Source organism: Leptodactylus fuscus, chromosome 2 (genome assembly GCF_031893055.1).
Source record: "Leptodactylus fuscus isolate aLepFus1 chromosome 2, aLepFus1.hap2, whole genome shotgun sequence".
Lineage (NCBI taxonomy): Eukaryota > Metazoa > Chordata > Amphibia > Anura > Leptodactylidae > Leptodactylus > Leptodactylus fuscus.
Genome location: NC_134266.1, coordinates 33,374,339 through 33,401,755, shown reverse-complemented (window position 1 = coordinate 33,401,755; position 27,417 = coordinate 33,374,339). Strand labels below are relative to the sequence as shown.

The 27,417-nt window shown below is 41.5% G+C and overlaps 1 protein-coding gene across 1 annotated transcript in view; it reads right to left on the bottom strand.

Moving 5' to 3' along the window:
• Nucleotides 1-27,417, bottom strand: part of CRYBG3 (crystallin beta-gamma domain containing 3) — a 150,315-nt gene that overhangs the window by 75,531 nt on the left and 47,367 nt on the right. The window contains exons 3-5 of the mRNA XM_075263569.1: nt 24,357-24,775; nt 1,689-7,254; nt 623-670 (exon numbers count right to left, since the gene is read on the bottom strand). Of these exons, the coding sequence (XP_075119670.1) occupies nt 623-670; nt 1,689-7,254; nt 24,357-24,775 (6,033 nt within the window). The remainder of the gene's footprint in view (nt 1-622; nt 671-1,688; nt 7,255-24,356; nt 24,776-27,417) is intronic.

The window sequence follows — 27,417 nt, the reverse complement described above, 5'->3', positions numbered from 1 at the left end:
GTTTGTATGCATGCAGTAGTGCCACCTCATCCTTTACATTTTTTATACCCCATACGGCCCAGGGACGCCCTCCTTCTCAGGCAGTGCGACCCAGATGCCTGGGGACTTGGTCTGGTGGCTGGGTATGCTGGCCCACAGGGATGCCGGACCACAGGGTCGCTCCCCCTGTGGGCACCGTGTTGTGATTGTGGCGGTCGCTGTGCAGCACCGCACCCAGTAGAGTATTAACCCACTATAAAAAGGTCGTCGTGAAGTGGCTAGTGGGCTTATGCACCTTGATCAATATGTATACTAAAGGCTAGTTCACATGGGCATAGAGGGGACAGATTATGGCGCGTAATCCACGTCATAATCCGCCCCCTCACAATGGTGGTCTATGGAGACCGCCAGGCTACTTTTTTCCGTGAGTGGCAACATGCAGGCTGCCCTTTCCTCCCTCGCGGCAGCAGCCTCCGAAATCGGCCCATTCATTTTCTGGACTCTGGAAGGAGAAGCTGCGACTGTCGGAGGCTGCGACAGTCGTGGCAGGCAGCTTTTGACCTGAGAGTGACAAGGCTCCCCGTTAATACGCTTGACCCTGGTGACAGACTCCCTTTAAGAGTATAAGAAGTGCAAGACAAACCTTTCCTGGCCTTGGGTTAAACTTTAAAGAGTCTGAATCAGCTGATTCCTGAAATCACAAAAAGAAAAATACTTTTTTACCGGATTGTTCCGTATAAATTCACTTTTGGATGTTAAACAGACGTAAGAATTAGTATTACATGATTAATCTTAATAAACAGTCAGTCAAGGTTCAGGTTTGGTTGATACAGTTTCCACATGACCGTATATTACAGTTTTCTCTTGCATTTATGATTATTATTATTATTTACTTTATTTAGGAGAAAAAACCTTGTTTTTTTTTTCTTTCCGTTTTTACATGTATCTCATTTTCCTGTTCATTCATTGCGTAAGACGGGCCATACAATGACTTCTTGTTGGTGAGAACCAGCGCCGCACCTCCCATGAGGTGACCTGAAGCGCTATGCCAGGGCCCCGGGGTGGGGGTGGGGGGGGCGGCATTTTTGCTCACCTAAGCCAGTCCAGGACAAACTGTCCTGGACTGGCTTAGTGTCACTGTCTTGGCAGCCCAACAGGAAGCGAGTGGTGGATTGGGGAGGCCCTGTGGACGCAGCACTGCTCCATCGGCCTCCTCTCACGCTCAGGCAGAGAGCAGGTCCTCTCCCTGCCTGCTAACGCATAAAAGGTAGGTTCACTCCTGGTGAGAACAATATAGAGCACTCGTCAAGTTAACCCTTTCTACATCTGTAGGTGTGTCATTGATATTGGTTTGCTCTACGGCCTGGTTCACATCTGTGTTCTGTATTCCGTTTGTGGAGTTCACTTGCGGGACCCCCCCAAAATGGAATACTAAACACATTAAAAAAGCGGTTAGCAAAGAAAGCACACGCATCCCATAGACTATAATGGGGTCTGTGTGTTTTCCGCGCATTATTTGCACGAATCATGCGGAGAGAAAAGTGCTTCAATCAGTACCTTTCTCTCTGCATGATTCGTGCGGACACCGCATGGAAAACACACGGACCCCATCCTGGACAACCCTTTAAAATATAAGTATGACTGCGCATATATCGTGTAACTCTCATACAACTGCAAACATCTCAGACACAAGCGACAACTTTTCTTACCGTCTCAGGTTCTGCTGTTTCCTTTGGTTCTTCTACGTTTTTCTGAGCAGAGCCGTCATCCTCTTTACTGGATAAGTAGCTATGAGCATCGTGGAAATACTGATAATAAGCACTTTTAGGAGACACGCGTAGCTTGGCATCTAAAGCAGAGCTCTGGATGGGCGAGGTAGGTTCTAGAGCAAGTACATTCACAGCAGCTGTACTTGGAGAAAGATCAATGCTTTGGCATGGCGTCGATTCAGCTGTTGGTGACACCAAAGTTTCGCTCTTCACAGAGCTGCTGTCAACGCTGGATTTTGCCCCATAGGTTTTAGACTGTGAAGTTAAATTAAGAAGAAGAGACTGTCGGCCTAAAACTAGATTCGGCTTGTTTTCTCCATAGGATTTTGTTATGAACAAACCAGTCCTTTTGCCGAAAGAATTTTTACCATCTTCAAGTGTTGAGGGTACATCGGGGCATGTCTTAGAAGGAGAGGTAATGTCTTCTAGTTCCACTGATCCCTCCTTATTAAACCTGTCGTTGACAACAGATTCTTCATTACTCAGAGCTGAAAATCTTTCATCAGGGGATGTCTCTTCCAAGTCGGCTTCTTTCAAGCGATCTGACACGGACTGCAACAGGGATAAGATTGATGTGTGGTCATGACCGCTGTTTCTCGCCGTTGCTCCCTCATTACATCTTGGTGAACTGCTGTTGGACAAGTTGTCCTCACATGCACTATCATCTTCATATATCGGTGACAGAGCATAAGGATAAACCCTGACACGTCTAGAATGTACAGGGAGAAATGAATCATTGCCAGAGGCCTGTTCACTGCCACAATCCTTTTCTTCATCTGGTGAATCATCATCACTTCCACTTAATTCGACATATTGAGTTTTATACACTGAAAACTGCAAAAAGTCGGAGAACTCTGAACTGATGCTGCTTTCTTCACGTCTATCATTATAAGTTAGGTCTTCCATTGATCCTTCAGTCCCAAGAGATATCGATTCCATTTGTCTGTCACAATACAAGTCATCAAACATAAGATCTCCATTAGTGTAACCTTCACTTAGTAAGTTGTACTCATCCGCTTTACGAGGGCTTTGAGAAAAGTTGAGATGTTCTTCATCTTCTGTCCTTCTTAAAACGTTGCTTTCTATAGTCCTATCCACATCATTTTTATGCAGATCTGTGACCAATGAACACAAGTCATCCAAAGAACTGTGTTTCCTTGGCAGTCTAGACTCAACATTTGGAGACAATTCAGTTGCAGCTTCAAGAACGTTAGAATTTATTTCATAAGGAGGAAGGTGGAGTACGTTGTCGTAGCCCAACGAAGAACCAACATGGTTGGAGTTTGTTGCATCCTCAACTGGGTCATGTGTAGAAAATCCATTGATATCACTCTGTGGTTTTTGCTCTGAGGCTTCATTCGTGGTCACGTCTTTACCTAACCCATTCGGAACGATATCAGAAACCACAACCTTTTTAGAAGACGATATAACATCATTGACAATCCCTACTGCCATGGACATAATCAGATCTGTGTCTTTCATCGGTGTATGTTCAGGTTTCTCTGGACACTTATCTAGGACCTCGGAAAGATGGTCCTTTAGATCTACATGGTTCTCACTTAGATTCTCTTTCAGGTGTCTTATATCTGGCAGGGGTTGAATATTCCTATGACTTTGGTTGATACTATGAAACTCATCGATGGCAGAATGCAACACACTGAAAATAAGCTCATTGGCTTTTTGCTCGAACAATTCATTAGATGACTCGGAATACGTTTTGCCTTGAAGGATCATTTTTGCAGATGGAGACGATGAAGAAATGATTTCATTTGTGTTGGGAACATCATGGAGTAAGGCTGAATGTAACAATAAATCGCTCAACTTTTCTCTATGAATCATTTTAGAATCTGGATTTAATTCTGGAAGTGATTCACCAAGTCTTAGCTCCTTCATGGACTCACGAGACAAGCCCTCATTTGCTACTTCTCTTTCAGAGTTCTGTGCCTGGAGGGACGCATTTATGATGTTGTCGTTCGTGCAGACATTTATATTGTTATTTTTTAGGTTTTCTATTAACACTGCTGGTGACTTGTCCATTATTTTTTGTGATTCTTTTTCAATACAAGTAAGTAGTGTAACGCTCTCACCATTGCCATTATGGGGCAAATCACTAACAAGGTTCATGGTCACATCATTGCCCCTAAATGACGGCAACTTATCAGTTTCGGAGGAACAATTTTTCAGATGCTTTTCACAGTTATTCACGGTTGGATGTTCCGCTCTATCATTGGATAACTCTTGGTTTGTAACAAAGTCTTTTTGATCTTCAACACAATGGAAAACCTGAAATGTCTTTTCTCCGTCTGTAGGTGACAAATTTGGTATACACACAACTTCTTTTGTAAAAGTTGGGCTTTCAAGTTTAACTACAGATATGATGTCGGAACACAAACCATAGGGTGGTATTTTGACTTCTTCAACATTCACTGTTTTCAACGACACCTTAGCAACATAAACATCTGAATGTAAGCTAGTAAGTTTATCTGGGGTTGTAATTTTGATGGAATCTCCATCTATAAGAGATCCATGCTCAGATACATTATTTATGTTAGTCAATGGTTCTTTATTTTGCAAAATCGGCACATTCTGTTCAGGTTTTGGCACCAAAGACTCTTCATCCTTTTGGTTAACTGCAAATGGATCAGGAACATTTTTAATGATTATTTCGGATGGAAAGGACTTGAATAGGACGTGCTCATCTGGTGTATAAGCTTGTGACACGATGCCTGAATCATTTGGACTGTCAAACTGAACATCGTTGCAATCAATATACGATGGAGAGTCAGATCTCGTCGCTGGAGATGGTGAGCGACACTCGATGCCATTATCGAAGGAAATATTCCTGGACGTTGCAGCTTCAAGGCTATTATTAAGAGATGAAATATCGTTCAAACTACTTTCTGGCCCAGTCATCTTTTCAGGATTGTCATAAAAAATATCAGGTTTTATGTTTAGTTCCTTTACTGTTCCATCAGGTTTGTCAACATGAACATTATCCTCACTGGTGGTCAAAGCATTACTAGAGCTGGTCTCTGTTAACCCATCATCACTTACAAATTCAGGACTTTGTGAGACTTTGTGGTTTAAGAAGCCATTGCTCACTTCAGGAATGTGACTCTCAGAATTTGGCTCTAGACACAAATTGACCTTTGATGGTTCTTCTGCTTGTGTGTGTATTCCATCTGACACAGTTGTCGCAACATGTATATTTGGTTTTTGGCTTTCTATCATCTTTGTAATAATTCCTGACTTTAATGGAGATTCATCTGAACTCTCCTTCATCATGAAAGTTTCTTTAGCATTTGACTGCAGCAAGTCTTTATTATTTGGTGGATCATTTTCCAGAACAATGTTAGCATTATCTCCAACTTGTTTGGACATCTTGTTCAGTTGTAGATCTTCTGATTCAGATGAGGCTTTTTCTAAAAATGTATGGTTTAACTCTTTCAACTGAGAAGATACTTTGGCATTTGGCTCAGCATTCAGCAAGTCATTATTTTTTGGATTATTCTCTGGAATAATGTTAGCTTTTGTCTGAAGATTTCCAGTAATTTGCGTCAGGTTTTTAGAAGTTCTGGATGACTCCATTTGCTGTAGATCTAAATTTGGGATGTCTTCCGACTCTGATACTATTTTTCCTAAATATGTATCGTTCAACTCAAAGGATTCATTGGTATTTGGTAGTATCTCCGTCTTCAGCAATTCTTCATTACTTTGTAGTTCATTTTGTGGAATACCATTAGTATTTTTCGGTAGATGTTCAGTACCTTCAGTTTGTTGTAGATCTTTTGAAGATTTGGATGTCTCACTCATTTGGAGATCTAGATTTGGAATGTCTTTTAATTCTGACTGGGTTTTTAGCTGTAGTTCAGTCTTTAGCAAATTTTCCTTATTTTGCAGCTCATGTTCGGGAATTATCGCATTTGTCTGTAGATGTTCTATATTTCCAATTTGTTGCAGATCTTTAGCAGTTGTGGAATTCTCATTCAGATGTGGAACTAGATTTGGGTTGTCTTCTGAGTCTATAAATGTAGTGTCCACCTCCTGTTTTGGTTGTTTTTGGCATACATCTCTAGGTAATTGTCCCTCTATTGATAAATCATCCATTGCATTTGGTTCTACATCTATAGAGCTACTGGAGACCAAGAGTTCATTTGGTTGTAGATCTATAGTGTTTGACCTTATCTCGGTTTCTGGTTTCAGATAATCCACTGGCAGGCTGAAGCCTTCACAATTGTTATCACTTGATCCTTCTGATCTATTGTGCGTTGTTGGACACAAATTATCGGAGTGATCTTTATTTGTTTTGTCTTCAACAGGTAGATTCACTTCGACCACTTGATTATTTTTTGTACAATCCCCTGAATCCAGAACCATCTCTAGATGTTGTGGTTGTAAGACACTTTCTAAGTTGACATCTTCACAGTTTTCCAAATCATCTGGAACCTTTGTATTTTCTTTAGAACGTTCTTCTAATTTTTCTATTTTCACAGATGTATCGTTGACTTCTGAATGCAAATTATCCATTACCGATAATGTCTCACATTTTTCAGGATTAGAAATGTCAGTATTTGCATGTTCCTGCTCTCCTGGCAGACAATGTTCTATGTTTTCTTTTGTATTAAGTAATATGTTGACATTCTTCATTACTTTTGGAGATGGATCTGTTTCAGTTTTTGTGTCATCATCAACGCTTACCGGTAGAACTTCTGGAAAACGTACATTCTCTGTAAATTTTGGTTGTAGGTCTTCCGGCTGCTTTGAGACCTCGTTGCTATTTGGTTGTAAATGTCTAACCGTATCTGAAATGTCCATTGTCTTTGGTTCAAGGTCTGTATAACGTCCTTCATTATTTGGCTCTAAATTCTTTAAAATTGCGATTCCCTTAGAATGATCCTCTGAGTTCTCCACATTTTGGTTGAGATGTCCTGATACATTTAGACATTCTCCATGAGTCGGTTGCAGATCTTCTAAGCTTTCTCCAGGATTTGGCAATACAATTTCTGAGGAATTGCTGACATTTAGATATGGAGCATCTACTACATATTGCTTTGAGTCCGGTTGTTGTCCCTCTTCGATCTCTGAACTATTCTCAGCGTTGAACTCTCCAATGTTTGAGCCTATTGATGTGCTTTTATCTTCAGTTTCTAGATCATTTAACAGTTCTGAATTCTTTGCTTTCGGGATCTCCTTTTCACGATTATGCAATTCTGAATTTTGGTCAAGGGATTCAAGTTTTGGTTTCATTTTTATATGAAGCTTTGAAGGAGGAATTTCATCTTGGCAATTTCGATCTGGGACTGGTTCCATGTTTACCAACTCATGCAGCATCAGATGATTTTCTGTAGAAGTACCATCTCCAACAGGACTGATTTCAGCGGTCTCCTCTTTCTCTGGAATTGGTGAATTTACAGAGGCACGTCTCTTTAAAAGCTTCCTTATTCTTCTAGACCCACGGTAGGTGCCATATGTAACTGCAGAGGTTTTCTGAGCAGGTCCACCGAGCCTGTGGGAACATTGACATGGATGTTAAATATGACGAATCTAAAGACTCCCATGAATCTATATATCACTAGAATATGCCATAACATTTGGGACCCCTGCTAATCCCCTGCTAATCTTCTATTCAGGTTGGGTTGGGTTGAACAAGCTTATTCTATTGCTTACTTAATTACTGATACATTAATAATGAATGATGATTAAGGACTGATACATACGGTTGGATTATGGTGACATTTTGTATGGGACTTCTACTGAACCTCTGTATGCATCCCATTTCATATGGAGTTTTTTTCACTGTGACATAAAAAATTACAGTGTTTTTTTGGATTCTCCAATTTACAGAGGTATGTTCTACTAGTAGTAAGGCTGGGCAATTATGACCTAAATCAAAATAATTGCGATTAATTAGGCATCTCACCTTGGTTATAATTAAAGTTGATTATTTAGGTCATGTCCCCTTTAAACCCCTCTCCTTTTAGATTATGAGTATGTGTTGGAGGAATTTCGCAAGATTTCATTCACTCTCTGGCATCAGGTAGAAGCACTGAAGAGAACAAGGAGTCATGCTGGAGCCCAGGAGAGGTGAGTAACACTGTTATGTTTCATCACCTCCACTGAGTCTCCAATTATTATACTCCGAGGTCTGAAAATAATAGCAGTTCCAATTCAAATGTACTCAATCCAAACAAAATTGCAGGTGGAACCTCGCAAATAATCCAACAAAATCATGTTGGTTGTCCTGACTGAGGTTCGCTTTCGGTTATTTTTTGATTACCGTATATACTCGAGTATAAGCCGACCCGACTATAAGCCGACCCCCCTAATTTTACCACAAAAAACTGGGAAAACTTATTGACTCGAGAATAAGCTGAGGGGGGGGGGGGGGGGAATGCAGCAGCTACTGGAAAATTTCAAAAATTAAAATGGTCGGAGTTTTCGGGTGCAGTAGATGCTGGGGAAGGGGAGGGGGTGTTTTGGTTGTCTGTCTGTCTTCCCCTTCCCTGAGCTTGAGGACTGTTTTTTTTTTCCCCCATTTGGAATTCAGCCTGGTTGACTATAGGGTATCTGCAGTGCTCCTATTAACCCCTTCCCGACGGAACAGGAGCACTGCAGATCCCCTATATTCAGTAGACCGGGCACTGTCAGGCACAGGGATACCTAATGTGTTTGTGTTTCACAGTCATTTTGTACTTTTATATGTATTCTAGGAAAAGGAGGGATTTAGAATTTTTATTTATTTTTTTATTATATTTTTTAAAGCTTTTTTTTTTTACACTATTTTATGGGAGATTCTATACATTACTATTGCAGCTGGTCATAGACCCCCCCCCCCTTCCCCAAATAAAAAAAAATTTTTTTTCCTTTTTGCTTGACTCGAGTATAAGCCGAGTGGGGCTTTTTCAGCACAAAAACGGTGCTTAAAAATTCGGCTTATACTCCGGTATATACGGTAATCGCCCAACCTTAACTAGAAGTGTTGCTTAGGCTACATTCAGACAAACAAGATGCAAAAATGTACATTTATCACGGCCCTCTTGACCCCAAGGGACGCCCATTTTCATGAATCCCCCATACATTCAAGTGTATGGAGGGATCTGTGAAAATGGACAAAAATAAGACATGACCATCTCTTGCCATGGACCATCAAAATAATAGTAATGTGAATAGCTCCCATTAAGTCACATTAAATGTAGTGCTGCCATGTTATGTCCATTAAAAAAAAAACGGATGTCACATGACCATTAGCCACTGTGTGAATATAGCTTTAGAGTCCAGACAACATTACAGCCTATGCAGCAGCACACAGGCGATGTACAACTTCGGACTCAAGAGTCGTATAGTCTGTGCCATGTGCGTGAGCCTGAACAGCCCAAACAAAGAAAATATTTTATTTTATGGATTTTTAGACCACACAGAAAATAATATGGTGGGAGAATTGGCAGAGGTCTAACAATATACACTAGAGGCATTCGGACTCGGTTTTCTGTCCATGTTATTTCTTTTTCTGTGTTTGCTAGCACAAGCAATGAATAAGTAGTGATTTCCCATTAAGAAGTAGAACAACAGAAAATCATTAACATTTTTTGGAAAAGGTGAGTCATATCCGGCTGGTGCTGTTATTGAATAAATCTCAAGGACAGATCTTGTGACCTCTTCTGTTTATGAGATGCCAATTAGCGAAGTAATTGGGTCATGGAGATCGGGGACATGTTTTGGTCAAATATTTCTACCTGCTCTTTAAAGGGGACATGTCTCCTGCTACCCGAGAACCAAGCAGAGGTCTCATTCAACTTGGATTATACTTAACCATTTTGTCTGTAGGTTCCTAGAATATCCCATAAATTGCTTTCTCTTCAACCTAAATCATCTCATTGGCTTGAACCCAATTGATCAATGTCAAAGTGGCCTACTCTTATAAAGGAATACAAATATAAAAAGTTTAAAGGGGCATTCCTCCTTCATCTATCTCCAAAAATATCATAAAACCAGGTCAATAGGTAACTTTAGCGTTTAAAGGGAGACTACCACCAATAAAATCTCTTCTCATTGAGGGTCAGGAATCACCTTCTATCTGACATGTTACTGAATACAATGGTGTGCTATTACATTCGCACAAACAATACCATGTTTCATCAGAAGAAATGCAGCGCACCCATGGGTAACCTACGGATCAATCTTAGACATTAATCTATTGAGGGATATGTGAAATCACCCAATAAATAACACAACCTATTTTTTCTCAGATCGCTCACACGGACTATTAATGAATCCATTAAAGTCTATGTGTTGGCCGTTAATACAAAGGTTAACACTCAGCTATGGATGTGGCCACAGACGCACAATACCAAAACATTGGTAATGTGCTTTTCTCATGGGAACTCAAAGCACAGGCAACAATATGGAGTAGGGGGGCTAGTGGCTGCCATAGAGGCGCTCATCCTCAACACCCACAAGGGTCAATTGTTTTACAGGAAGTCAATATACCTATCACTATATGTTTGGCATGTGCGAGGAAACCCACGCAAAGACAGGGAGAACATGTAGATGTTGCCTTTGGTTGGATTCGAACCCAGGACCCCCACGCTCCAGCTTCTGCATGAAACTGGAAGATCCCAATAAAAACCTCTTAGGCTAGGTTTACATCTGCACTGGGCTCTCTGTCGTTCGGGCGCAGTGGCATCCAAACAGATCGCTTAAATAGCAGATAAACACAGGCATCACGCGGAACGTCTGTTGGGTGTCCTCTGTTTCATACTTACCGATAGAGAGAAAAGTTCTCCGTGCAGGACATTTCTCTCTGTCAATTCTTGACTGGTTTTGCAGTGGAGTCACCAAAAATATGAACTGAGCCTTACTGAGCAATAATACAGCCATATGCATGAGGTTCTACAGTCTCTACAGCTTATCTAAAGCTGAAATTTCCCTTTTATGTGTATACTTGCAGGTATATTACACAAGATATGAGTCAAAGACATCTCATTGCTATAGTTATGTTATGTACAAGGAAAATTATAATAACAATAACTGCAATGACTGTTCGGGAAGGACCAAAGAGAAATTATTCTCTGCCTGAAAAATTGAAGTACCGTATATACTCGAGTATAAGCCGACCCATATATAAGCCGAGGCCCCTAATTTTACCACAAAAACCTGGGAAAACTTATTGACTCGAGTATAAGCTGAGGGAAGAAATGCAGCAGCTACTCGAAAACTTCAAAAATTAAAATGGTCGGAGTTTTTGGGTGCAGTAGTTTCTGGGTGCTGGGAAAAGGGAGGGGGTGTTTTGGTTGTCTGTCTGACCCTTCCCTGAGCTTGAGGACTGGGTTTTTTTCCCCCACTTGGAATTCAGCCTGGCTGAATATAGGGGATCTGCAGTGCTCCTATTAACCCCTTCCTGACAGAACAGGAGCACTGCAGATCCCCTATATTCAGTAGACAGGGCACTGTCAGACACAGGATACCTAATGTGCATGTGTTTCACAGTCATTTTCTTTTGTATGTATTCTAGGGAAAGGAGGGATTATTTTTTTTAATTTTTTTTAAAGCTTCTCTTTTTTCCCCCACTATTTTATGGGAGATTCTATACATTGATATTGCGGCTGGTCATAGACACCCCCCCCCCCCCTAAAAAAAACAAGAAAAAACTGTGCTGAAAAATTCGGCTTATACTCGAGTATATAGCAGCTATAACTAGTGACCATATGGTATGGTATATTAATTAATATATTACCAGGTAGACTAGTAGTAGTATAGAAGTGAGGTGGGTTACACAATGGGACATCTCAGCAGTCTCGTGTCCTCTACTAGATAAATGAATTGGTCTGTATTAGCAGCGTTCTGCTTCATTTGATCTGTCTTTTTGGTATAAGGCGGAAGATCCTCTTTCATTTCTATATATTGGGCAGGATTCCCATGGCTACAATATTGCCCTATTATACAGACTTTGCTATAGCCACAAATCCCATCCCAATCACAGATCTAATACCTCCAGCTTGCAGCTTCGTCCCTAAAAATTTCCACAACAAATCAGCCATCTGTGACTAGTCTTGACCTGCAACCATATTCATATTTCTATATAACTTATAACTTCAGAAATATTTCTTAGAATTCTTACTCGACTGTCATAACCCCTATAAAGAGACGAATCTGTCATCAGTAGAGGCAAGAATTCTGATTTTTAATCTATATATTCATGAATCTAGACCCAAAATCCTATTAGGAAAAAGGATGAGCAATGCATTTAACATGTCCGCATAGAATATTTTATGGGAATGAGATTTGTGATCTATAGATGGAAAAATAAACCAGAAATGATACATAAGTAGCTGCAGGAGCGGAGGATATATATACAGTGTGAACACAGATCAATCTGCAAGTGTAAGGTATCAACTGCAAAGATGTGGACCCTGTCAAGTCTCAGTGACAGATATACGGTTTCTATTAATAGTCTGTCCGGCTATATAATAGTCTCCCTTCATGGCAGCGTGGCTCGCTAGACATCACAGTGATCATCACTTTATCCTATTGAGCTTTGTATAAAAAGTAGAAGTGGAAAAACTGAACGCTGAAGACTCATAAACGGGACGTTACCATCCATGACCCATCACCATGTTCCAGACCTGGTCATACATACAGGAGATAAATGGGGTGAGCCTTGTATAGCTTAAAGGGGGGCTCCAGCTTCAGTTTATTAGTGACATATAGGGTGCATTCACACAGAGTAAAATGGAGTGTAATTTGGAGTGTAATTTTTATACGTGTAAAAAATTTACGCGCGTATTTTGGAGCGGTTTTTTACACGTGGCGTTTACGGAGCGTGTTTTTCTACACGCGTAAACGCTCCAAAAAACGTTCCGTAAACGCCACATGTAAAAAAAACGCTCCAAAATACACGTGTACATTTTTTACACGTGTAAAAATTACACTCCAAATTACACTCCATTTTACTCCGTGTGAATGCACCCGTAGAGAGGAATCTGCAATTTTGGGTAGTAGCATGCATGCAGCTCATGTCAAAGGACTGACCTATGAACAACACCTATTGTCTCTCTAAATATGATAAATGCATAACTGCAGAGGGTCCGACGGCTGGGACCCCCACCCTATTTGAATGGCGCTCTGCAGTACTTGACACAACTCATTTGAAACGAGACTCATGTCCTTGTTGTCGGCAGGGGTCCCAGGGTCAGCGATCATACATTAGTCTCTTATATTGTGGACGGGTTTATAGGCCAACTCTCATCTGCCTGGTCTTTAGATAAAAGTTCAATTTCACCTGCAAAAACCATATGGACAAAAAAAAATATACATGCCAGGTAATGTAGTAAATTCATACTTCTATGTTGGGCTGTGGCCTTAACCCCCTAAGTTTTCCTATTCTGCCAGTTGTTGAACGTTGAGCCACTCGTATATAAGTTCCTGAATTGCAGTATCAGCAAGTTAAAAGGGATTTCCAGCCCCAAATGGCGTTCTCATACTGATGTCCTATGCACAGGACAGATCATCAGTATGTGATGTGTTGGGGATCAACACCCAGACCCCAAAGAGATCAGCTTAGCAGCCTTTAGGCGTCAAATACTGTTGAAGTGAATAGGAATGTGTGCAGACTGCTCCTATTTATGTAATAAGACCAGCACAGCAGCCCTGTCCACTGTATAGCGGTAGTTTGGGGAATTGCAGTGCCATTCCTATTACTTGAATAGGAGCAGCCTATCCAATGCAACAGCTTCTGCTGCTTAGAAGCTGATCTGTGTGGGGTTTTGGGTGTTGGACCCCCACAGATCGCATACTGAGGGTACATGGTGCTTTGAGTACCGCAGCCTCACCATTCTGTATTTAACACATTCTGGAATCACTTTGTGTACATTATATGTAAATATAATTATTTACGCCTTTATTATTAAGATTTTTTCCCAATTAAAGCCATAACAGTCACCACTAGGGGGAGCTCACTGCATACTATTTATACATTGAAGTCAATAATAAAGCAATATGCATAGTGCTCCCCCTAGTGGAGGCTGAAGGCTGCATTATATCATGCCTCAGAAGGGGATATAAAGCTTTACATAATAAAGATATATTATAAGATGTGCCAGTACAGAATATTAGTCAATGATATGATGCCACAAAGTGGAGATTCACTCTACGGTAAATATGTGATGAATCTCTTATCAGATGAATATTCACCTGCTGCAGAGAAGATAAGCTTGTAAATATTTAATGCAATCCTTCTAAAACTGTCCTATTTCTATACGATCAATAGATTTGGTAAATATAACACAGCGGAGGTCCCATGTATTATTCACCAGCATAAAATCCATGTAGATTACATTAAGAGGATAAATTCACATATAGATCCTCATTTTATCTTTTATTTTCCCGGAATTAATCTTTCTGTGTAGATCAGGTACAGAGGATAAATGTCTCCGCACTAAAAGCGTGTTCACATTTCTCCCAATCTGCTGCATGAGTCGAGAAGACTGGACAGGACGCCTGATGTCCAGGTCACCTGCCATGTGTGCAATCTCTTGCTCACCCATCGTTCACAGGTTAGCCACAGTGCCATTGGCTTTAAACTTCTTGATGACACTGCGCACGGTAGACACAGGAACATTCAGGTCTTTGGAGATGGACTTGTAGCCTTGAGATTGCTCATGCTTCCTCACAATTTTGCTTCTCAAGTCCTCAGACAGTTCTTTGGTCTTCTTTCTTTTCTCCATGCTCAATGTGGTACACACAAGGACACAGGACAGAGGTTGAGTCAACTTTAATCCATTTCAACTGGCTGCAAGTGTGATTTAGTTATTGCCACCACCTGTTAGGTGCCTCAGGTAAGTAACAGGTGCTGTTAATTACACAAATTAGAGAAGCATCACATGATTTTTCAAACAGTGCCAATACTTTTGTCCACCCCCTTGTTTATGTTTGCTGTGGAATTATATCCAATTTGGCTTTTTGACAATTCTTTTTGTGATTTTCCATTGAAGACAAATTAAATGAAGATAATAATACCAAAGTGTTTGTGATTGCAATCTTCTTCTTTCTGGAAGAAAATGAGTATTATCTGACAGAACTGCAGTGCCAATACTTTTGGCCAACACTGTATATATTTTCAGCAGCCATATTTGACTGACAAGTCCTAGGTAACACTGGCACTTGCAATGCTGTCAGTAGACTACCGTCATTGTTGAGCTTTTCCTATTCGTCCCCCTTGCTAATGATGTCAGCCAAGTCCTCAGGATCGGCTTCCTAGAATTTAATCATCTGACACCTAGAATTCCATGTCTTTGTTGCCGGGTGTCAGGAAGTATTTTATTCTGCCGCCTTGTTATTCTCATTCCTGTTTCAGCAGCAAAACGTGGAAGAAACAACTATTCACATGTCAGCCGCACTTAGGGACCACAATATACAGACTCTTAATATTGCAGTGAAATCATATCCACGAATTGTAATGTGAAAAAATGTACAATGCTATTAAAGGATGCACGGAGAGCGGCTCAGTAACAATGCTCACCGCGGTGCACCTTAGGAAATATCTGCTTCATGGAGAATTATGGAAAGTCAATGCCCCGGAGTGCTGCCAGGAACACGCACACACTGCCAGTGCACTACACAACCTCACGTGTACATGTGATGTGCCGGAGGTCAGAAATAAAACTATATGTGAGCAAACTAAGTCAAAGAGAAAAAAAAACGCTCTACCCAAAAATAATCCAAGGAATAACTATTTAAGGAGGCTGCGTGGAAATCCCAGACTGATAGGATATACAAAATGGGAGAAGTTGAGTAAAAAGTTATATTTTATTATTTATAAATTTGGGGCATTCTGGATGTTTTTACCCAACTTCTCACAGTGAGCAAACTAAGCCTGGAAATAGGAATGGTGCAATGTACTGAGTAATTGGTGCAAATACAGGTGTCAGCAATATTCTAATAATATCTATCATCTATCTATCTAGTGTCAGGGTCTGGGGTTGCTAGGTGGGGCGGCATAGACACACAAGTCCAGAATCTTTAGTCCAAAACAAAGGTAGAGTTTATTTTCACTCAAAAAGGTAGCGCAGCAACAATAGGAAACAATACAAAAATAAATCCCTGCCCGGCTAGGCTCTAACTAAACATAGATTAGTTAACCTCACCTAGAATAACAGAAATCCAAAACCCAGTAGAATCATTCAGGACACAGCTCCAAAAATATGACCTCTCTGTTGGCTCTCTAGCCAAACTCTACCAAAGTGTTGCTGCTGGAGCTGGCTTCTTAAGCCTCCTTGATGAGCAGACTCTCTGCAGCTGAGTCGCTGCCGGAACATCCTCAAAGTGTGGACCGGAGGGGGGTGGAATGACAGTAGTGTGAATTTACATTGACATTTCATGTTTACAAGGACTAAGTACTTCTTTGCTATGACATTGTGATAAAGCTGTAAGTAGTAACACAGACTCCAGTCTAGTCCATGACACATTTCTGCATCATCTACAAGCTCTGGTCCCTGCCAAGTAAATACGGTATATCCTCCATCTTTCTCCAAGTATTCTTTATGGCACGTGTGTCTGTCCGGTCTGCCAGAGGCACATACGTGCACACTACAGGCACATTGTAAATCTGCGGCTACTCAGCAATACCCAGTGTTATTCATGGTCAAAAATTAAAGTCATTTCCTTTGGCAGCCTAGCTGATCCAAGGAGCAGGGCAGAAATGAATGTCATGGGGTTTCCAACATTAGTGTAGCTGCAAAGGAGAAGATGTGCATGAAATAGGAACAGGATGTATATGTAAAATATTTTACAATAGGGGGGTATGCGTAAGTAAGACACCATCAGGAAAGTATAGGTGGCACTGCTGTCAGGGATCAGGCAAGTAAAGGATTCAAATTCTACAGCCACAAACCCGCTACCCACCCATTGCACATGGGTTATAAAATTTACTAAACTAGAAAGGTCCTTTTAGGTACCTATTGGTGAAGGCAACAATGGACAATCCTTTTTCCCATCCACATCCGCATATAGTTTAATCAATGTGTCATTGTATGTATTATTACAGTGTATAGTATTATATTCAGTATTTAGATATTGCTGACATAGCACAAGCACCAGATTATCAAATATAATGAAGTATCACACAGCTATATCTATACACTGTCTACTGTTTAATAAGTATTTGGACACCCATGCAAGTGAAGATATCTGCGGCCGTGATGTACGTCACACCTTCCGCCGTTAAATAGGAAACAGCATTGGCATTAATCGCATGCAAGATGCAAAAAAGTGCAGAGTTGTCAAATTTCGAGAAAGGGGTAATTGTGGGGTACCACAGAAATGGTCAATCTTTAAGGGATATAGCAAGCGAACTGAATTACTCAAAATCGACAGTGGCCTATGTGATTACGAAGTGGAAGGTGAACAGTGATGGTCAGAATGTGCCCCGAGTCGGCAGACCCCCGAAACTGGGAGATACTAGACACCAACGGGTGCTGGCCAGAGAAACCGCACCCAACCGATAGCTCACATACACCAGTAGTATCACCAGGCATCCGGGAGTATCGTGTCGCTCAATACCATCCGTAAGGAAGCATCTGCTGGGGTCTACCAACTATTGGATAGGAATAAGTGTGGTTTTTCTATTCTACCACAGGGGTCCAAATACTTATTGGTAGACAGTGTATAGTCTATATAAGAACAAAGACTAATAATATATGCTATTCAAACGGGTAATATACAAGTAAATCCATACACGGTAACACAGATATACCAAACCTTTAGGTTAACATCCCATAGATGTTTCAGAACCACAGTATAATGGGTAAAACACAAGTAAATTCACAGTTGGTAATGCAGATATATGAAATCTTCAAGAACCCCCCCCCCCCTCCCCAATGGACGCCCAAGGGGGAAGCCCTATAATAGCCCAGAAATATCACAAAACTGATATTGGGTCTGGTAGTAAACCAAAAATTCAGGAAGAAGAAGGACAAGGGGAAAGAGACAAGAGGGGAGGGAGGGAGGTCAGATGAGCTCGTGGGAGGATTTCCTCTTACTAAGCTTCAATAATATTTTTCTTTCCATTCAAACGGTATTGATATATAGAGATTTTGCATGGTTAATATATATATATATATATTTTCTGGTTTGGTAGCTTTAGCATTATACTGCAGTTCTGTACCGGATATAATAGGCAGATTATTGAAATTTCGAGATGATAAAATCCTAGATTTATGGTGTATATTCACATTGGTCTTTGCCGCAGTGGAGTTTATATAAATAACTACACAGAAGATATCACAAGAAATTTGTCGTAAAAATAATCTTCAACCATGAAAGGATCCTGGACGTATACTGTATCTAAGAGCAATGTGGGTGGCTGACGGGGGAATAAAAGCGCCTTACATTGCCAAGATGTAGAGTGGTAAACCACAGACCAGAGAGGGAGTACAAGGTTACAGCCTGAGTTTATTCAGGGGTCAACCACCAACCTGGCAGACAATACAGTTTATAAATCTCTACCGGCCACATGAAGGAGCGTTATAGGGTAAAAAGCAGGAAAATGCTGAGAGGTAAAGGAATGGATTTTCTAATTCTGTAAGATGACGTTCACATCTGTGTTGGAGTCTCAGTCACAGTTAGAACGGCCAACCATCTACTATGTAGGAAGATGTGTCAACCCGCACTGGACAAAAAAGTGACGCAAGCCCGAACTTTTTTTAGTGCAAGAAACGGACACCCGATGGACCCTATTATAGTCAATGGGGTCCATCAGAATCAATTTGTGACCAACACCTCCAGGACATGTCGCTGGATCCAGGCCGCAGTTCTCCCTCTTACATTGTGGTAGTGTATTTCCTGGCAATCTGAACATGTCTGACAATTAGGGTTAATACCCAATTCCTGGCTCCTGTTCTTGTGCTTCTGATCCTGATTTTTACCCCGGCCTGACCAAGAACTTGACCTCGACCTTAGATATTGATAAGGTCAAAGCCGTGTTTATGACTAAATGACCAATAATCCCGGGTAACTGTCGTCATTCTAATTAATTAGGCTGAGGGCCAGGCAGTAAAGAAGTCACACCACTCTATATGTTGGTATTCGTTCTTCTCTCAGCTATGGAATGTGTGCTGACATATTTTTATTAAAAATACAGGAATTAAAAATAGTAGCAGAGAAAGAAAGTGATATAATAACAATGTAAGTTTTCATATTCATTCCTGATTGGTATGATACATCTCAATCAAACAGAGAAAGTTTAAGCAGTTCCATATATAGCCAGCTACTCCCGGTCCTGCGTGGTAACCTCGGGGAGTTGCCTTCTGGCAGCAAGCCAAGCATTTGCTTTTCATGCACCCATTCTGGATGCAGGCGCCATCTTATCATATAACATTATACCAGTTTCAAGCATAAGCCAAGCATTCAGCTTTTAAGGATAACAATGTTTTTCATACATTACATGATTATAACCTTCACAACATCACTCTTGACTCATCCCTATCATTATTTACCTGGTACTTGTCCTACTTCACACTCTGAACCCCAGCAGTCTCTTGTCCCATTTTCTGGCCTGTCCCATTCAGACCGCGCTCCTACTGACTACCATGTCTCAACCCCGTGGTCTGATATTACCGAGTGATATAGGCTCCAGTGAAGCCAGCTTGACTTGAATATAATACAGCGATATAAGATCCATTGGAGGCAAATCTCAGCTACATTTTCTGATCAGCTAAGGCTTAAGCTGGTTATATATTAGATGTACTTCGCTCAGTCCCTCTGATTTTGGCAGGACGGCCAACTATCTCCTATGTAGGAAGATGTGTCAACCCGCACTCGATGGCAGATGCTAGGGAACAGACGAATCCAGTACTGGGATCCCAACATGCCAAATCCATTTGCTTTCAGAGGAGATAAGCAGGTCTCAGTAGAGTCTGGCTGCAGTTTACTCCCCATTCAGAACACATGCACACTTATTGAGCTGAGTATGCATGTGTTTGGTATAGCTGTTGGCCATGTGAATGTTGGGCAGATATAGATCTAATGTGTATCCAAAGCCACAGTCTATATGATAATGTGCAGGGCACTGGTCTTTAATCCATAGCTCTCCAGTTGTTACAGACATGCAAGAGCTGTAGAGTCACCAGTTGGAGATCACCGGCATAGATTGTGGCAGAGAAGCCATGGCATTTCCCACCATCTTTTATACCTCTGCCTTCCTGAGCGTCTTGTAGTGAAGTTCATAGGAACAGACTGCAGCAATGCATTTCCCATCATAGCTTTTATCAGCTATTATTATACTACAGTGCAGTTTTTGCTTTCTTTTATTTTTCCTTGGGTAGATCGATTTCTATTGGATTAACATTTTAATGTTATTTACCGCAAAGCTTACGGCTTTCAGCAGCAAATTCACAGTCTGCATTTTAAATGTTATTGTTATCTAATAAAATCGGATCCATTAACCATGAACTAAAGATTGAGGTATCGTATAACCAAGAGTGAGCTGCATTGGAGATACACTAAATCTGGGCCATAATCTCTTGTGTAATCATAAAAATAGCTTATTTATTTCTTGTACTACAGTACTATACAGTGAAACTTCTCCAAAACATCATCACTTTGAGATGACCACCCCCTTGAGAAGACCACCTCTTTGAGAAGACCATTTCTTTGAGAAGAACACCTCTTTGAGAAGACCACCCCTTTGAGAAGATCACCTCCTTGAGAAGACCACCTCTTTAAAAAGACCATGTCTTTGAGAAGACCACCTCTTTGAGAAGACCACCCCCTAACCTAGACCTCATTTTGCGTGAATGATTTTCAGTTTTCCATACAAACCATCCTTTTTGAGAAGACCACCTCCCTAGGAGACCACTTTTTAATGCAATTTTTGGTGGTTGTCTCAAAGAGGTTTCATTGTTAGTAGTGTCAACATATTATGTGGCACTGCGCACAGGTTTTTCTCCACTTAGACAACTCTCCCCTCTCGAAATAAAGAGAAACTGTCACCAGATCTGAAAAGCCAATGACATACATCATCTGATAAGCGCTGTCACCCTGAGCATTTAGATGATCTCTTAATCCAAATCCATTCACATACTTGCTTACCCTAATTTGCATCAACACTAACAGGGCTTATATATTTGGAATAGCTGAATGGATTTCTAACTAAGCAAAGTGAGCCAAAATTGGTGACTACACCACCTCAATCAAAGGGGTGGGGGACACCCAATTCATCACATCAGAAATTCAATATATATATTAGCACTGAAAAACAAAAATGAAACATAACATTGCGATATTGTTTGCAACCAAAGCATTTGTTCTATATTGGGGGGTTTCGCATAGGTTCTCAAAAGGGATGCCCAGGGCTAGGATGAGAAGGGACCAAGAGCATCTGCATGGGCTTCCAATGGAGTGGCCTACTAGGGAATTACCAGGATTACGAGAGAGAATTACCAGATTACCAGACAATATTCCAGTGGGTCTATGTTCTACCATAATAATGGTCCAGCAGAAGACACCATGCTCCAGCAGAAGGGAATCATGGCCTATTATCTAGGGATTGGTGGAAGATGGGCCCCAGAATCATTGTATCTGGTGTTCCCAAGAAACCTCAGTCTGACACTGGCTGATTCTATGGTATGAACATACTCGACTGTACAAAACCTTCAATCTTCAGTTTCATGTTTTCCGCTCTGATTAAGTACAAAGGATTATACTCTGTAATCCATAAAATATAATAACAAGACTGCATCAATGAAAAGGTGTCGATGGAGGAAGCACACGGATGTTCATGTCATTGTGCTGTCCATTTTTTTATGGACCCACAGACTTGAATGACCAAGATGGGTCGACAAAAGAGAGAAAAAAATAGCGCATGCCAATTTTTTTTTCTATCTTGTATTTTTGTTTCTTGATCAGTAAAGAAGGGTCTATGTGCTGTCCATGTCCTTCTACAATTCACTCAAAAATTGTTAGTGTGAAAGGGCCCCTAACAGTAGTAATATTGGGTACCGGTAGAGCTCATTCCAGAGTCCCAAACTCCAAAACTTTTTAGATTTTATTTCCTTCAAGAACATTATATCTTGCTATTTGCCATGGACTTGGAGGCTCATGAAGTGAGTTCCTGCAATAAAAGTAATGAAGTTCTTCCCTTAGTCTAATGTATCTCTATGGCTATCAGCCAAAACACCCTTACACAAAATCCGAGCCTGCGGTCTGGACAAGATTTACTCAGTTAATTTTAGCAAGTCTTGTTAAGAGTGTTAGAAATCTGAGCCGCTGTATGGAATCATAGTTTTATGCAATGGTTTCTGGCACTTGATATGGTTGTGGGCACCTGGAAGACCCTGTCATAGAAGTGAGAAGGTGACTCTGGGCTTGGTTTGCACACCCCGACTTGGACACATTTTGTTCAGACTTTGCAAATATTTATTAGAACAGCGACAATGGGTGGTGTTACTGTGGATAGTTCAGTATTTGACACAAAAACATCCAGGTAATATTGGGAAAATAAAAAATGAAGGTAGATTTGTCGCAGCATCTTAAGTCAATGGGGTTACATGAATTAGAAAGCTAAATTTTCCCATACTCTTATAGAGTCAGGGGATAATCATACACATTAGGGAGAGTGTGTGCCTACATAGGAGTATGGAGACTTACAAGTCATTCCTGCTCCGCTAGGGATTCTAGGTAAAAAATATGCAAATCTATGTAATTAGGAGAACAGTGCCTCTGTATGCTGCCCACTAGAGGGCAGCCCCCTTAACATCATGCATGACTCAGTTAAAAAGCCTACTAACATGATGCGGATTTAATTGCCAAATTAGTATTTCTATTCCAAAAGGAACAGATTCCCAGCTATAGACAGTGCTGTTTCGGTCTTTTGGACCTCCTCAGCATAGCGCAGGGATACCGTACACCTATATAGGCACACACTCTCCCTAATGTGTATGATTATCTCCTGACCCTGCTCTATAGTCTCTCACCAAATCAGTATCTCTGCGCTATGCTGAGGAGGTCCAAAAGACCGAAACAGCGCTGTCCATAGCTGGGAATCTGTTCCTTTTGGAATAGAAATACTAATTTGGCAATTAAATCCGCATCATGTTAGTAGGCTTTTTAACTGAGTCATGCATGATGTTAAGGAGGCTGCCCTCTAGAGGGCGGCATACAGACTGCACTGTTCTCCTAATTATATCCTGGAGAATAGATTTGCATATTTTTTACCCATACTCTTATAGGGAATTCTCAATTAATATAGCGGGTTCCTCATTTTACAATACCAACAAAGTGAATGAGAGTTTGTCAATGTCAACATTTCCGTGTGTCCTAGTGTAGTTGGTGCTGAAACCGCACCAAGTAAAGAACTTCAAAGCTAAGTCACACACCACACCCTCCTGTCTATACTAGACATGAACCAGGGCATCCATGTTGCCTGGGGTGTTCCTTTAAATTAAAGGTTTCTGTGGTTAGAAAAAAAAAAAAATACACCATCCACTTCCATTGTGAAATACAAGGATAGACTTTACAAGTGTATCCAAATAAGTCTGAAGTACAAATGATACTTCTGGCAAGGAATGAGACAAATTCTATTTAATGACAATCCTCTCCCTCTAGACGGAAATGAGAACAATAGACTCGCACACAATGGGGATACACTTTCACACACCCACTGGAAGGGATTCAGCAGCTCGATGTGTAATATTATGTCACCTCTGCAGATATATAATATACACCATTGTATTCTCTATTAACTATATACTCCAAAAGAGCAAAGTTACTCAGCAGTATACGGGAGACTTAATGTGCATGACGTGACGGAGACGCCATAAACTAGAGACATCTGGCTATATTATAGGTGAGGCCTATATGACCATTATACACTAAGTACTTGTTCCATTAAGAATTGTGATTGTAGACTATGACCCCGTCATAGAAAACAGAGAATAAGACTATTTCCAATTCACTACCTGGTAGTTATGGAGAGACCTCTTGGCTGGGACTAGACCGCTCCACCAGTGATATATCCACCACTATAGAAAACGTCTTGGGCGAGCCTTGTATGTGCTCCCTCCTTTACCCATAACCCACCTAGTACTAAGACATAGATAACAACTACAGTTCTTAAAAAAGTTAAGGTTATATGCAAAACTAATATGCAATATCGTAGACTTTACAGAGATTCTAGGCCGTGAACATCATCGTCACCATAACTGACCTACCTAGCAGGTATACAGGGATACCTAACTTTGGAGACATTAAAGTCTCCCACCACCTGAGGAACCAGAATGCATGATGACTAGATCACCTACTCACGGGACCACTGAAGAATGGCCAATGGAAAGGGACAAGGGTCATCACAGCCAGCGAGGACAAAAGAATACAGTGGAGCTAAAGGGCCTTCTACCCCCTGTTGAAACACCAAGGCTCTATTCATGGTATGAGAAACAACCAATCACCTGTCATGTGCCATTTATAATAAATGCTTCTATGTGGCAGATAGACTATTGAGGCCCTCTGGCCCTGGGTGCATCTCCTACCTCTGCACCATCTATAGCTACACCCCTACCAGTTAGCCTGTAGACAGTACACACACACAATACTGTAATTTCCCCCAATGTTACTTACTTTGCAGAGCCATCGGCTGCATCTTCACAATCCTCTAACAAATCTTTGGGGTTTTCACCCTCATTAACCTCCGGGCTTTCTTGCTCATGTCTTGCCGTGTGTTCCTCTGAAGTTTCTTCTTCTCCACTATGATCATCGAGTGTCCGCTCCTGATCTAAGTCCTCTTTATCCAGGTTATTTTTAGCTTGTGCCTCTTCATGTTCCCTGCTAGGCTCTTGGCCACCGACTCCCTGCTTTGAATTTCCCAGAGATGATTTTGGTGAGAAATGGAAAAGGTTTCCTATAAAATGAAAAAAGTTCTCCCTGGATTGTTTCTCACTGTCAAGTATTTGGGCGTTCTGAGCAAATTCACCATCCTTTTCCTCCTGAGGTTCTGAGATGTTATGTTGTGGAGGACTGGAAGTTTGCTCCAGCGAAACCTACAGAAAAATACAGAAAGTAGTTCATGAAACAAGTCATAATTAGAGATGAGCGAACAGTGTTCTATCGAACACATGTTCGATCGGATATCAGGGTGTTCGCCATGTTCGAATCGAATCGAACACCGCGTGGTAAAGTGCGCCAAAATTCGATTCCCCTCCCACCTTCCCTGGCGCCTTTTTTGCACCAATAACAGCGCAGGGGAGGTGGGACAGGAACTACGACACTGGGGGCATTGAAAAAAATTGGAAAAAGTCATTGGCTGCCGAAATCAGGTGACCTCCATTTTAGACGAATAGTGGATTTCAAATCCGGGTCATATGAGAATGTGAACTTTGTGACTATGAGACAGGGATAGCTGTACAGGCAGGGATAGCTAGGGATAACCTTTATTTAGGGGGGAATGTTATTAAAAATAACTTTTTGGGGCTCTATCGGGTGTGTAATTGTGATTTTTGTGAGATAAACTTTTTCCCATAGGGATGCATTGGCCAGCACTGATTGGCCGAATTCCGTACTCTGGCCAATCAGCGCTGGCCAATGCATTCTATTAGCTTGATGAAGCAGAGTGTGCACAAGGGTTCAAGCGCACCCTCGGCTCTGATGTAGGAGAGCCGAGGGTGCACTTGAACCCTTGTGCACCCTCGGCTCTGCTACATCAGAGCCGAGGGTGCGCTTGAACCCTTGTGCACACTCTGCTTCATCAAGCTAATAGAATGCATTGGCCAGCGCTGATTGGCCAATGCATTCTATTAGCCCGATGAAGTAGAGCTGAATGTGTGTGCTAAGCACACACATTCAGCTCTACTTCATCGGGCTAATAGAATGCATTGGCCAGCGCTGATTGGCCAGAGTACGGAATTCGGCCAATCAGCGCTGGCTCTGCTGGAGGAGGCGGAGTCTAAGATCGCTCCACACCAGTCTCCATTCAGGTCCGACCTTAGACTCCGCCTCCTCCAGCAGAGCCAGCGCTGATTGGCCGAATTCCGTACTCTGGCCAATCAGCACTGGCTAATGCATTGTATTGGCGTGATGAAGCAGTGCTGAATGTGTGTGCTTAACACACACATTCAGCTCTACTTCATCGGGCTAATAGAATGCATTGACCAATCAGCGCTGGCCAATGCATTCTATTAGCGTGAACTGAGTTTGCACAGGGGTTCTAGTGCACCCTCGGCTCTGCTACATCAGATTGCTACATCTGATGTAGCAGTGCCGAGTGTGCATCAGATGTGTAGTTGAGCAAAACTGACTCAGCACTGCTAAGTCTCTGCATTCGCATAGGAATGCATTGGCCAGCCTTCGGCCAATCAGCGCTGGCTCTGCCGGAGGAGGCGGAGTCTAAGGTCGGACCTGAATGGAGACTGGTGTGGAGCGATCTTAGACTCCGCCTCCTCCAGCAGAGCCAGCGCTGATTGGTCGAGTTCCGTACTCTGGCCAATCAGCACTGGCCAATGCATTTCTATGGGGAAAAGTTAGCTTGCGAAAATCGCAAACTGACAGGGATTTCCATGAAATAAAGTGACTTTTATGCCCCCAGACATGCTTCCCCTGCTGTCCCAGTGTCATTCCAGGGTGTTGGTATCATTTCCTGGGGTGTCATAGTGGACTTGGTGACCCTCCAGACACGAATTTGGGTTTCCCCCTTAACGAGTTTATGTTCCCCATAGACTATAATGGGGTTCGAAACCCATTCGAACACTCGAACAGTGAGCGGCTGTTCGAATCGAATTTCGAACCTCGAACATTTTAGCGTTCGCTCATCTCTAGTCATAATCCAAACCTTCACTACGTATATTATATACCTGATACCAAAGCAATAGCATTTACAACGTGACAGGGGATTGTGACTTATTAAATCCATATTCTATGACTACACCCAATTATTTCCTCTAAATCACCTTTTCGATGTCACCTTCGAAACCCCCCACGGTGTAATCGAAAAATTGGTGACATCACCTGGAGTTATGCAATTATTGATTCTCTAGTAAATTTCACACTGAAAGACGAAAACAATTTTTGGCATGTTATCTCTCTTCAGGTCATTGCAGATTATAATCCACATAAAGGGTCAGGCATCCGCTTCTCTATATGGATTCTAATCTGCAATTCTCTGAACAAGGGTGAATATGTCTTAAATATTGTCTCTGCCTTTCAATGTGGCCGTGTGTTGATTCATAAAACCGTATATCTCAGACTGCGGTCTCTAGTTTTGTGTATTGCATGGCGAGGGATCCTCGGAGGCGGGCACTAGAAGATCACATGGTGTTGTAGCCCTCTTAGAGGAGCAATGTTCACCATGACCAAGGATTCCTTAACTGTAAGTGGTTCTTGTGTATATGAAGATAAAGTTTATTTTCTACATTCACAGACAATAACATAATGAATACTTTGGAAATTTAATTGACGGGGTCTGACCAATGGGACCCATACAGAACCAGGAAGGGGTTGTTTGGTCCCATCAGTGAATGCGCTTAATTGTCTCTATATCTCCCATTCACAATAATGGAGTATGATAACACGTACATGACCATAAGCCTACTAAGAGCAGGGAGTGAGAACTATACTTCACATCACTTTCAGTCCCACAGATCTTATCATTTATGGGTTATTCATATACATACCAATTGAATGGATAGAC